Source organism: Oncorhynchus keta, unplaced genomic scaffold (assembly GCF_023373465.1).
Source record: "Oncorhynchus keta strain PuntledgeMale-10-30-2019 unplaced genomic scaffold, Oket_V2 Un_scaffold_23732_pilon_pilon, whole genome shotgun sequence".
NCBI lineage: Eukaryota > Metazoa > Chordata > Actinopteri > Salmoniformes > Salmonidae > Oncorhynchus > Oncorhynchus keta.
The window spans coordinates 174,023-188,065 of NW_026290874.1; the positions used below are offsets into that span (position 1 = coordinate 174,023).

A 14,043-nucleotide genomic window follows, 5' to 3' on the forward strand; every position below is an offset into this window, starting at 1 on the left:
TTTATTAAAGGTGGAATGTAGTGTCTGTATTGTAGATATGTATTTATTAAAGGTGGAATGTAGTGTCTATATTGTAGATATGTATTTATTAAAGGTGGAATGTAGTGTCTGTATTGTAGATATGTATTTATTAAAGGTGGAATGTAGTGTCTATTGTAGATATGTATTTATTAAAGGTGGAATGTAGTGTCTGTATTGAAGATATGTATTTATAAGAGGTGACATTTTCCTAGACCCCGTTTGCTCTGCGCTGTCAGTGGGTTAACGACCCTCATGTCCTCAGGACGACCCCTGTTTGCTGGGTTAAAGCCCGACCCCTGTTTGCTGGGTTAAAGCCCGACCCCTGTTTGCTGGGTTAAAGCCCGACCCCTGTTTGCTGGGTTAAAGCCCGACCCCGCTTGGCGCTGCTGAGTGCAGAGTGTTGACTGAGATGCTCCGTTGCCAGTTCCTCCGTTGAAAAGAGCCCCTTTGGCCCTCGTTAGTCATTACAGAACGATTCCCTGGCGGACGCCCACCGTGGAGCAGGCTTGACTCTGGAGGTCACACATCTTAGATAGTTGCCCAGGTTGGAGATGGTTGGCGATGACAAAGCTGTGTTGGTTCTCTGCTGTGTCTCTCTACCCCACCGGGGAGCAGGCCTGACTCTGGAGGTCACACATCTTAGATAGTTGCCCAGGTTGGAGATGGTTGGCGATGACAAGGCTGTGTTGGTTCCCTGCTGTGTCTCTCTACCCCACCGGGGAGCAGGCCTGACTCTGGAGGTCACACATCTTAGATAGTTGCCTAGGTTGGAGATCGTTGGCGATGACAAGGCTGTGTTGGTGACCAGGGGTTTTCTGTGTTGGTTCTAACTGCTACTTCCTGTCTCTGTGTCTCCAGGACGACGAGGTTGTCCTGCAGTGTTCTGCCACAGTCCACAAGGAGCAGCAGAAGCTGTGTCTGGCAGCGGAGGGCTTCGGAAACAGACTCTGCTTCCTCGAGTCAACATCCAACTCTAAGGTGAACACAGGAGCCACATCTCCCAGACTGACCTGCTCCAGGACTACAGTTCCCTTCTAACCTTGCTGTTTATCCCGAGACTGGACTACATCTCCCAGACTGACCTGCTCCAGGACTACAGTTCCCTTCTAACCTGGCTGTTTATCCCTAGACTGGACTACATCTCCCAGACTGACCTGCTCCAGGACTACAGTTCCCTTCTAACCTGGCTGTTTATCCTTTGACTGGACTACATCTCCCAGACTGACCTGCTCCAGGACTACAGTTCCCTTCTAACCTGGCTGTTTATCCTTTGACTGGACTACATCTCCCAGACTGACCTGCTCCAGAACTACAGTTCCCTTCTAACCTGGCTGTTTATCCCTAGACTGGACTACATCTCCCAGACTGACCTGCTCCAGGACTACAGTTCCCTTCTAACCTGGCTGTTTATCCTTTGACTGGACTACATCTCCCAGACTGACCTGCTCCAGGACTACAGTTCCCTTCTAACCTGGTTGTTTATCCTTTGACTGGACTACATCTCCCAGACTGACCTGCTCCAGGACTACAGTTCCCTTCTAACCTGGCTGTTTATCCTTTGACTGGACTACATCTCCCAGACTGACCTGCTCCAGGACTACAGTTCCCTTCTAACCTGGTGGTTTATCCTTTGACTGGACTACATCTCCCAGACTGACCTGCTCCAGGACTACAGTTCCCTTCTAACCTGGCTGTTTATCCCTAGACTGGACTACATCTCCCAGACTGACCTGCTCCAGGACTACAGTTCCCTTCTAACCTGGCTGTTTATCCTTTGACTGGACTACATCTCCCAGACTGACCTGCTCCAGGACTACAGTTCCCTTCTAACCTGGTTGTTTATCCTTTGACTGGACTACATCTCCCAGACTGACCTGCTCCAGGACTACAGTTCCCTTCTAACCTGGCTGTTTATCCTTTGACTGGACTACATCTCCCAGACTGACCTGCTCCAGGACTACAGTTCCCTTCTAACCTGGCTGTTTATCCTTTGACTGGACTACATCTCCCAGACTGACCTGCTCCAGGACTACAGTTCCCTTCTAACCTGGCTGTTTATCCTTTGACTGGACTACATCTCCCAGACTGACCTGCTCCAGGACTACAGTTCCCTTCTAACCTGCTGGTTTATCCTTTGACTGGACTACATCTCCCAGACTGACCTGCTCCAGGACTACAGTTCCCTTCTAACCTGGCTGTTTATCCTTTGACTGGACTACATCTCCCAGACTGACCTGCTCCAGGACTACAGTTCCCTTCTAACCTGGCTGTTTATCCCTAGACTGGACTACATCTCCCAGACTGACCTGCTCCAGGACTACAGTTCCCTTCTAACCTGGCTGTTTATCCTTTGACTGGACTACATCTCCCAGACTGACCTGCTCCAGGACTACAGTTCCCTTCTAACCTGGCTGTTTATCCCTAGACTGGACTACATCTCCCAGACTGACCTGCTCCAGGACTACAGTTCCCTTCTAACCTGGCTGTTTATCCCTAGACTGGACTACATCTCCCAGACTGACCTGCTCCAGGACTACAGTTCCCTTCTAACCTGGCTGTTTATCCTTTGACTGGACTACATCTCCCAGACTGACCTGCTCCAGGACTACAGTTCCCTTCTAACCTGGCTGTTTATCCTTTGACTGGACTACATCTCCCAGACTGACCTGCTCCAGGACTACAGTTCCCTTCTAACCTGGCTGTTTATCCTTTGACTGGACTACATCTCCCAGACTGACCTGCTCCAGGACTACAGTTCCCTTCTAACCTGGCTGTTTATCCTTTGACTGGACTACATCTCCCAGACTGACCTGCTCCAGGACTACAGTTCCCTTCTAACCAGGACTACAGTTCCCTCTGGCTGTTTATCCTTTGACTGGACTACATCTCCCAGACTGACCTGCTCCAGGACTACAGTTCCCTTCTAACCTGGCTGTTTATCCTTTGACTGGACTACATCTCCCAGACTGACCTGCTCCAGGACTACAGTTCCCTTCTAACCTGGCTGTTTATCCTTTGACTGGACTACATCTCCCAGACTGACCTGCTCCAGGACTACAGTTCCCTTCTAACCTGGCTGTTTATCCTTTGACTGGACTACATCTCCCAGACTGACCTGCTCCAGGACTACAGTTCCCTTCTAACCTGCTGGTTTATCCTTTGACTGGACTACATCTCCCAGACTGACCTGCTCCAGGACTACAGTTCCCTTCTAACCTGGCTGTTTATCCTTTGACTGGACTACATCTCCCAGACTGACCTGCTCCAGGACTACAGTTCCCTTCTAACCTGGCTGTTTGTCCTTTGACTGGACTACATCTCCCAGACTGACCTGCTCCAGGACTACAGTTCCCTTCTAACCTGGCTGTGTATCCTTTGACTGGACTACATCTCCCAGACTGACCTGCTCCAGGACTACAGTTCCCTTCTAAACTGGCTGTTTATCCCGAGACTGGACTACATCTCCCAGACTGACCTGATCCAGGACTACAGTTCCCTTCTAACCTGGCTGTCTTCTCTTCCAGAATGTCCCTCCAGACCTGTCCATCTGTACGTTTGTCCTGGAGCAGTCCCTCTCAGTCCGGGCCCTGCAGGAGATGCTGGCCAACACAGAGGAGAAGGCAGAAGGGGTGAGTACACAGCAAGACTTACCTATCTATCTACGTATATATCTACCTATCTATATCTATCTATCTACCTATATCTGTCTGTCTGTCTGTCTGTCTGTCTGTCTGTCTGTCTGTCTGTCTACTCCCCAGTCAGTCCCTGTTATAGCCCTGTGGTTGTCCCTGTGGTTGTCCCTGTTATAGCCCTGTGGTTGTCCCTGTGGTTGTCCCTGTTATAGCCCTGTGGTTGTCCCTGTTATAGTCCTGTGGTTGTCCCTGTTATAGTCCTGTGGTTGTCCATGTTATAGTCCTGTGGTTGTCCCTGTTATAGCCCTGTGGTTGTCCCTGTTATAGCCCTGTGGTTGTCCCTGTTATAGCCCTGTGGTTGTCCCTGTTATAGCCCTGCCCACAGCCCTGTGGTTGTCCCTGTTATAGTCCTGTGGTTGTCCCTGTCCACAGCCCTGTGGTTGTCCCTGTTATAGTCCTGTGGTTGTCCCCCTGTCCACAGCCCTGTGGTTGTCCCTGTTATCCACAGCCCTGTGGTTGTCCCTGTTATAGCCCTGTTATAGCCCTGTGGTTGTCCCTGTTATAGTCCCCCTGTGGTTGTCCCTGTTATAGTCCCCTGTGGTTGTCCCTGTTATAGTCCAGCCCAGCCCTGTGGTTGTCCCTGTTATAGCCCTGTGGTTGTCCCTGTCCCAGCCCTGTGGTTGTCCCCCTGTGGTTGTCCACAGCCCTGTGTCCCTGTTATAGCCCTGTGGTTGTCCCTGTTATAGTCCTGTGGTTGTCCATGTTATAGCCCTGTTATAGTCCTGTGGTTGTCCCTGTTATAGCCTGTGGTTGTCCCTGTTATAGCCCTGTGGTTGTCCCTGTTATAGCCCTGTGGTTGTCCCTGTTATAGCCCTGTGGTTGTCCCTGTTATAGCCCTGTGGTTGTCCCTGTTATAGCCCTGTGGTTGTCCCTGTTATAGCCCTGTGGTTGTCCCTGTTATAGCCCTGTGGTTGTCCCTTTTATAGCCCTGTGGTTGTCCCTGTTATAGCCCTGTGGTTGTCCCTGTTAGCCCTGTCCACAGCCCTGTGGTTGTCCCTGTTATCCACAGCCCTGTGGTTGTCCCTGTGGTTGTCCCTGTTACAGCCCTGTGGTTGTCCCTGTTATAGCCCTGTGGTTGTCCCTGTCCACAGCCCTGTGGTTGTCCCTGTCCACAGCCCTGTGGTTGTCCCTGTTATAGCCCTGTCCACAGCCCTGTGGTTGTCCCTGTTATAGCCCTGTGGTTGTCCCTGTTATAGCCCTGTGGTTGTTGTCCCTGTCCACAGCCCTGTGGTTGTCCCTGTTATAGCCCTGTGGTTGTCCCTGTCCACAGCCCTGTGGTTGTCCCTGTTATAGTCCCTGTGGTTGTCCCTGTTATAGTCCTGTGGTTGTCCATGTTATAGCCCTGTTATAGTCCTGTGGTTGTCCCTGTTATAGCCCTGTGGTTGTCCCTGTTATAGCCCTGTGGTTGTCCCTGTTATAGCCCTGTGGTTGTCCCTGTGGTTGTCCCTGTTATAGCCCTGTGGTTGTCCCTGTTATAGCCCTGTGGTTGTCCCTGTTATAGCCCTGTGGTTGTCCCTGTTATAGCCCTGTGGTTGTCCCTGTTATAGCCCTGTGGTTGTCCCTGTTATAGCCCTGTGGTTGTCCCTGTTATAGCCCTGTCCACAGCCCTGTGGTTGTCCCTGTTATAGCCCTGTGGTTGTCCCTGTTATAGCCCTGTGGTTGTCCCTGTGCCACAGCCCTGTGGTTGTCCCTGTTATAGCCCTGTGGTTGTCCCTGTTATAGCCCTGTCCACAGCCCTGTGGTTGTCCCTGTTATAGCCCTGTCCACAGCCCATGTAATGGGGTATGTTTAAATAATATGGACTACAGTACTATGATGTGATGTTATTTACTGCAGATTTAAGCGTTGTATGTGATGTTACTGAGATGCGGTGTCGTATTCCATCATGACTTGCATTTCTGTAATTAACTTTTTATAATCACCTTTCTATCTATGAATAACTTGGCTAATTAAATTGTTCTCTCTCTCTGAGCCAGAAGTGTATTTAAGGGCAGTACTGGGAGTCAGGGAGCCCAGATACAATCAGTCGGTCGGTCTATCTGCCAGGAGTCAGGGAGCCCAGATACAATCAGTCGGTCGGTCTATCTGCCAGGAGTCAGCGAGCCCAGAAACAATCAGTCGGTCGGTCTATCTGCCAGGAGTCAGAGAGCCCAGAAACAATCAGTCGGTCGGTCTATCTGCCAGGAGTCAGAGAGCCCAGAAACAGTCAGTCGGTGGGTCGGTCTGCCAGCCAGCCAGTCAGTCACCCACCCAGTCCAGTCAGTCAGTCAGTCCCAGTTACCCAGTCAGCCCTGTCCACAGCAGCCAGTCAGTCTGTCAGTCAGTCAGTCAGTCAGTCACCCTGTGGACTGTCCCAGTCACCCAGTCCAGTCAGTCAGTCAGCCAGTCAGCCAGCCCAGTCAATCCCAGTCAGCCAGTCAGTCAGCCAGCCAGTCAGTCAAACAGTTAGCCAGTCCACCAGCAAGAGAGATACAGGGAGTCAGGTAGAAGGAGAGGTGTGGGGGGAGGGGGTAGAGATACAGAGAGGCAGGTAGGGGGGTAGAGATACAGAGAGGCAGGTAGAAGGAGAGGTCAATCAGCCAGGGGGTAGAGATACAGAGAGGCAGGTAGAAGGAGAGGTGGGGGGTAGAGATACAGAGAGGCAGGTAGAAGGAGAGGTGATGGAGGGGGGGTAGAGATACAGAGAGGCAGGTAGAAGGAGAGGTGGGGGGGGTGAAGGAGAGATACAGAGAGGCAGGTAGAAGGAGAGGTGGGGGGGGTAGAGATACAGAGAGGCAGGTAGAAGGAGAGGGGGGGGGTAGAGATACAGAGAGGCAGGTAGAAGGAGAGGTGGGTAGGCCAGGGTAGAGATACAGAGAGGCAGGTAGAAGGAGAGGTGGGGGGGTAGAGATACAGAGAGGCAGGTAGAAGGGAGAGGTGGTGGGGGTAGAGATACAGAGAGACAGGTAGAAGGAGAGGTGGGGGGTAGAGATACAGAGAGACAGGTAGAAGGAGAGGTGGGGGGGGTAGAGATACAGGTAGGCACGTAGAAGGAGAGGGGGGGGGGGTAGAGATACAGAGAGACAGGTAGAAGGAGAGGATGTGACTGTGTGTAGACGGACAGTGCATAAAGATAAAAGACCAAGAGAGATTGGAAGAGAAGCAGCAAGTGTGAGAGCTCAACATGTAATTAGTAAACCGTGCACAGCACTCCCAGCACGCTGAAGAGTGAGCAGGGAAAGGAAACAAGAACATGGAACTGAATGGCTTCAGTAGTTACAGTCTAACAGAATTACAGCTATGACCTGTGGAGGAACCAGGTTAGTACTGTCTGATGGAGAGACCAGGTTAGTACTGACTGATGGAGGGACCAGGTTAGTAATGTCTGATGGAGAGACCAGGTTAGTACTGACTGATGGAGGGACCAGGTTAGTACTGACTGATGGAGGAACCAGGTTAGTACTGACTGATGGAGGGACCAGGTTAGTACTGACTGATGGAGAGACCAGGTTAGTACTGACTGATGGAGGAACCAGGTTAGTGGATGGACCAGGTTAGTACTGACTGATGGAGGGACCAGGTTAGTACTGACTGATGGAGGGACCAGGTTAGTACTGACTGATGGAGGGACCAGGTTAGTACTGACTGATGGAGGGACCAGGTTAGTACTGACTGATGGAGGGACCAGGTTAATAATGACTGATGGAGGGACCAGGTTAGTAATGACTGATGGAGGGACCAGGTTAGTAATGTCTGATGGAGGGACCAGGTTAGTACTGACTGATGGAGAAACCAGGTTAGTAATGACTGATGGAGGGACCAGGTTAGTAATGACTGATGGAGGGACCAGGTTAGTACTGACTGATGGAGGGACCAGGTTAGTACTGACTGATGGAGAAACCAGGTTAGTACTGTCTGATGGAGAGACCAGGTTAGTAATGACTGATGGAGGGACCAGGTTAGTACTGACTGATGGAGGGACCAGGTTAGTACTGACTGATGGAGAAACCAGGTTAGTAATGACTGATGGAGAGACCAGGTTAGTACTGACTGATGGAGGACCAGGTTAGTACTGACTGATGGAGGGACCAGGTTAGTAATGACTGATGGAGGAACCAGGTTAGTACTGTCTGATGGAGAGACCAGGTTAGTACTGACTGATGGAGGGACCAGGTTAGTAATGACTGATGGAGGGACCAGGTTAGTAATGACTGATGGAGGGACCAGGTTAATAATGACTGATGGAGGGACCAGGTTAGTAATGACTGATGGAGGGACCAGGTTAATAATGACTGATGGAGGGACCAGGTTAGTAATGACTGATGGAGGGACCAGGTTAGTAATGACTGATGGAGGGACCAGGTTAGTAATGACTGATGGAGGGACCAGGTTAGTAATGACTGATGGAGGGACCAGGTTAGTACTGACTGATGGAGAGACCAGGTTAGTAATGACTGATGGAGGGACCAGGTTAGTAATGACTGATGGAGGGACCAGGTTAGTAATGACTGATGGAGGCACCAGGTTAATAATGACTGATGGAGGGACCAGGTTAGTACTGACTGATGGAGGGACCAGGTTAGTAACTGACTGATGGAGAAACCAGGTTAGTAATGACTGATGGAGGGACCAGGTTAGTAATGACTGATGGAGGGACCAGGTTAGTAATGACTGATGGAGGGACCAGGTTAATAATGACTGATGGAGGGACCAGGTTAGTAATGACTGATGGAGGGACCAGGTTAGTAATGACTGATGGAGGGACCAGGTTAGTAATGACTGATGGAGGGACCAGGTTAGTAATGTCTGATGGAGAGACCAGGTTAGTAATGACTGATGGAGGGACCAGGTTAGTAATGACTGATGGAGGGACCAGGTCAATAATGACTGATGGAGGGACCAGGTTAGTAATGACTGATGGAGGGACCAGGTTAGTAATGACTGATGGAGGGACCAGGTTAGTAATGACTGATGGAGGGACCAGGTTAGTAATGACTGATGGAGGGACCAGGTTAGTAATGACTGATGGAGGGACCAGGTTAGTAATGACTGATGGAGGGACCAGGTTAGTAATGACTGATGGAGGGACCAGGTTAATAATGACTGATGGAGGGACCAGGTTAGTACTGACTGATGGAGGGACCAGGTTAGTACTGACTGATGGAGGGACCAGGTTAGTAATGACTGATGGAGGGACCAGGTTAGTAATGACTGATGGAGGGACCAGGTTAGTACTGACTGATGGAGGGACCAGGTTAATAATGACTGATGGAGGGACCAGGTTAGTAATGACTGATGGAGGGACCAGGTTAGTAATGACTGATGGAGGGACCAGGTTAATAATGACTGATGGAGGGACCAGGTTAATAATGACTGATGGAGGGACCAGGTTAGTAATGACTGATGGAGGGACCAGGTTAGTAATGACTGATGGAGGGACCAGGTTAGTAATGACTGATGGAGGGACCAGGTTAATAATGACTGATGGAGGGACCAGGTTAATAATGACTGATGGAGGGACCAGGTTAATAATGACTGATGGAGGGACCAGGTTAGTAATGACTGATGGAGGGACCAGGTTAGTAATGACTGATGGAGGGACCAGGTTAATAATGACTGATGGAGGGACCAGGTTAGTACTGACTGATGGAGGGACCAGGTTAATAATGACTGATGGAGGGACCAGGTTAGTAATGACTGATGGAGGGACCAGGTTAGTAATGACTGATGGAGGGACCAGGTTAGTAATGTCTGATGGAGGGACCAGGTTAGTACTGACTGATGGAGGGACCAGGTTAGTAATGACTGATGGAGGCACCAGGTTAGTAATGACTGATGGAGGGACCAGGTTAGTAATGACTGATGGAGGGACCAGGTTAGTAATGACTGATGGAGGGACCAGGTTAGTAATGACTGATGGAGGGACCAGGTTAGTAATGACTGATGGAGGGACCAGGTTAGTAATGACTGATGGAGGGACCAGGTTAGTAATGACTGATGGAGGGACCAGGTTAGTAATGACTGATGGAGGGACCAGGTTAGTAATGACTGATGGAGGGACCAGGTTAGTAATGACTGATGGAGGGACCAGGTTAGTAATGACTGATGGAGGGACCAGGTTAGTAATGACTGATGGAGGGACCAGGTTAGTAATGACTGATGGAGGGACCAGGTTAGTAATGACTGATGGAGGGACCAGGTTAGTAATGACTGATGGAGGGACCAGGTTAGTAATGACTGATGGAGGGACCAGGTTAGTAATGACTGATGGAGGGACCAGGTTAGTAATGACTGATGGAGGGACCAGGTTAGTAATGACTGATGGAGGGACCAGGTTAGTAATGACTGATGGAGGGACCAGGTTAGTATGACTGATGGAGGGACCAGGTTGTAATGACTGATGGAGGGACCAGGTTAGTAATGACTGATGGAGGGACCAGGTTAGTAATGACTGATGGAGGGACCAGGTTAGTAATGACTGATGGAGGGACCAGGTTAGTAATGACTGATGGAGGGACCAGGTTAGTAATGACTGATGGAGGGACCAGGTTAGTAATGACTGATGGAGGGACCAGGTTAGTAATGACTGATGGAGGGACCAGGTTAGTAATGACTGATGGAGGGACCAGGTTAGTAATGACTGATGGAGGGACCAGGTTAGTAATGACTGATGGAGGGACCAGGTTAGTAATGACTGATGGAGGGACCAGGTTAGTAATGACTGATGGAGGGACCAGGTTAGTAATGACTGATGGAGGGACCAGGTTAGTAATGACTGATGGAGGGACCAGGTTAGTAATGACTGATGGAGGGACCAGGTTAGTAATGACTGATGGAGGGACCAGGTTAGTAATGACTGATGGAGGGACCAGGTTAGTAATGACTGATGGAGGGACCAGGTTAGTAATGACTGATGGAGGGACCAGGTTAGTAATGACTGATGGAGGGACCAGGTTAGTAATGACTGATGGAGGGACCAGGTTAGTAATGACTGATGGAGGGACCAGGTTAGTAATGACTGATGGAGGGACCAGGTTAGTAATGACTGATGGAGGGACCAGGTTAGTAATGACTGATGGAGGGACCAGGTTAGTAATGACTGATGGAGGGACCAGGTTAGTAATGACTGATGGAGGGAAGGTTAGTAATGACTGATGGAGGGACCAGGTTAGTAATGACTGATGGAGGGACCAGGTTAGTAATGACTGATGGAGGGACCAGGTTAGTAATGACTGATGGAGGGACCAGGTTAGTAATGACTGATGGAGGGACCAGGTTAGTAATGACTGATGGAGGGACCAGGTTAGTAATGACTGATGGAGGGACCAGGTTAGTAATGACTGATGGAGGGACCAGGTTAATAATGACTGATGGAGGGACCAGGTTAGTAATGACTGATGGAGGGACCAGGTTAGTAATGACTGATGGAGGGACCAGGTTAGTAATGACTGATGGAGGGACCAGGTTAGTAATGACTGATGGAGGGACCAGGTTAGTAATGACTGATGGAGGGACCAGGTTTAATGACTGATGGAGGGACCAGGTTAATAATGACTGATGGAGGGACCAGGTTAGTAATGACTGATGGAGGGACCAGGTTAGTAATGACTGATGGAGGGACCAGGTTAGTAATGACTGATGGAGGGACCAGGTTAGTAATGACTGATGGAGGGACCAGGTTAGTAATGACTGATGGAGGGACCAGGTTAGTAATGACTGATGGAGGGACCAGGTTAGTAATGACTGATGGAGGGACCAGGTTAGTAATGACTGATGGAGGGACCAGGTTAGTAATGACTGATGGAGGGACCAGGTTAGTAATGACTGATGGAGGGACCAGGTTAGTAATGACTGATGGAGGGACCAGGTTAGTAATGACTGATGGAGGGACCAGGTTAGTAATGACTGATGGAGGGACCAGGGTAATGACTGGACCAGGTTAGTAATGACTGATGGAGGGACCAGGTTAGTAATGACTGATGGAGGGACCAGGTTAGTAATGACTGATGGAGGGACCAGGTTAGTAATGACTGATGGAGGGACCAGGTTAGTAATGACTGATGGAGGGACCAGGTTAGTAATGACTGATGGAGGGACCAGGTTAGTAATGACTGATGGAGGGACCAGGTTGACTGATGGAGGGACCATGACTGATGGAGGGACCAGGTTAGTAATGACTGATGGAGGGACCAGGTTAGTAATGACTGATGGAGGGACCAGGTTATAATGACTGATGGAGGGACCAGGTTAGTAATGACTGATGGAGGGACCAGGTTAGTAATGACTGATGGAGGGACCAGGTTAATACTGATGACTGATGGAGGGACCAGGTTAATAATGACTGATGGAGGGACTGATGACTGATGGAGGGACCAGGTTAGTAATGACTGATGGAGGGACCAGGTTAGGGTACTGACTGATGGAGGGACCAGGTTAATAATGACTGATGGAGGGACCAGGTTAGTAATGACTGATGGAGGGACCAGGTTAGTACTGACTGATGGAGGGACCAGGTTAATAATGACTGATGGAGGGACCAGGTTAATAATGACTGATGGAGGGACCAGGTTAGTAATGACTGATGGAGGGACCAGGTCAATAATGACTGATGGAGGGACCAGGTTAGTAATGACTGATGGAGGGACCAGGTTAGTAATGACTGATGGAGGGACCAGGTTAGTAATGACTGATGGAGGGACCAGGTTAGTAATGACTGATGGAGGGACCAGGTTAATAATGACTGATGGAGGGACCAGGTTAGTAATGACTGATGGAGGGACCAGGTTAGTAATGACTGATGGAGAGACCAGTTTAGTACTGACTGATGGAGGGACCAGGTTAGTAATGACTGATGGAGGGACCAGGTTAATAATGACTGATGGAGGGACCAGGTTAGTAATGACTGATGGAGGTACCAGGTTAGTACTGACTGATGGAGGGACCAGGTTAGTAATGACTGATGGAGGTACCAGGTTAATAATGACTGATAGAGGGACCAGGTTAGTAATGACTGATGGAGGGACCAGGTTAATAATGACTGATGGAGGGACCAGGTTAATAATGACTGATGGCCCCTCTCCACCTCTCCTCAGCCCCTCTCTATCTCTCCTGTCCCTCTCAGCCTCTCCTCAACCCCTCTCCACCTCTCCTCAGCCCCTCTCCACCTCTCCTCAGCCCCTCTCCACCTCTCCTCAACCTCTCCACCTCTCCTCAGCCCCTCTCCACCTCTCCTCAGCCCTTCTCCATCTCTCCTCAGCCCCTCTCCATCTCTCCTCAGCCTCTCCTCAGCCTCTCCTCAGCCCTTCTCCATCTCTCCTCAGCCTCCATCTCTCCTCAGCCCCTCTCCACCTCTCCTCAGCCCCTCTCCATCTCTCCTCAGCCCCTCTCCACCTCTCCTCAGCCCCTCTCCATCTCTCCTCAGCTCCTCTCCACCTCTCCTCAGCCCCTCTCCACCTCTCCTCAGCCCCTCTCCACCTCTCCTCAGCTCCTCTCCACCTCTCCTCAGCCCCTCTCCACCTCTCCTCAGCCCCTCTCCATCTCTCCTCAGCCCCTCTCCACCTCTCCTCAGCCTCTCCACCTCTCCTCAGCCCCTCTCCACCTCTCCTCAACCCCTCTCCACCTCTCCTCAGCCCCTCTCCACCTCTCCTCAGCCCTTCTCCATCTCTCCTCAGCCCCTCTCCATCTCTCCTCAGCCCTTCTCCACCTCTCCTCAGCCCCTCTCCACCTCTCCTCAGCCCCTCTCCACCTCTCCTCAGCTCCTCTCCACCTCTCCTCAGCCCCTCTCCACCTCTCCTCAGCCTCTCCTCAGCCCCTCTCCACCTCTCCTCAGCTCCTCTCCACCTCTCCTCAGCCCCTCGCCACCTCTCCTCAGCCTCCCCTCAGCCCCTCTCCACCTCTCCTCAGCTCCTCTCCACCTCTCCTCAGCCCCTCTCCACCTCTCCTCAACCTCTCCATCTCTCCTCAGCCCCTCTCCACCTCTCCTCAGCCCCTCTCCACCTCTCCTCAGCTCCTCTCCACCTCTCCTCAGCTCCTTTCCACCTCTCCTCAGCCCCTCTCCATCTCTCCTCAGCCCCTCTCCACCTCTCCTCAGCCCCTCTCTATCTCTCCTGTCCCTCTCCACCTCTCCTCAGCTCCTCTCCACCTCTCCTCAGTCCCTCTCCACCTCTCCTCAGCCCCTCTCCACCTCTCCTCAACCTCTCCACCTCTCCTCAGCCCCTCTCCACCTCTCCTCAGCCCTTGTCCATCTCTCCTCAGCCCCTCTCCACCTCTCCTCAGCCCCTCTCCATCTCTCCTCAGCCTCTCCTCAGCCTCTCCTCAGCCCTTCTCCATCTCTCCTCAGCCTCCATCTCTC

At 51.1% G+C, this 14,043-nt stretch overlaps 1 protein-coding gene across 1 annotated transcript in view; it reads left to right on the top strand.

Annotated features, from left to right (window-relative positions):
• Positions 1–683: 683 nt before the first annotated feature.
• LOC118383883 (ryanodine receptor 2-like) overlaps positions 684–14,043 on the top strand; it is a gene marked incomplete at its 3' end in the record, with an annotated part of 63,044 nt that continues 49,684 nt past the window's right edge. Inside the window, exons 1-3 of the mRNA XM_052515348.1 lie at positions 684–761; positions 880–999; positions 3,546–3,650. Of these exons, the coding sequence (XP_052371308.1) occupies positions 684–761; positions 880–999; positions 3,546–3,650 (303 nt within the window). The remainder of the gene's footprint in view (positions 762–879; positions 1,000–3,545; positions 3,651–14,043) is intronic.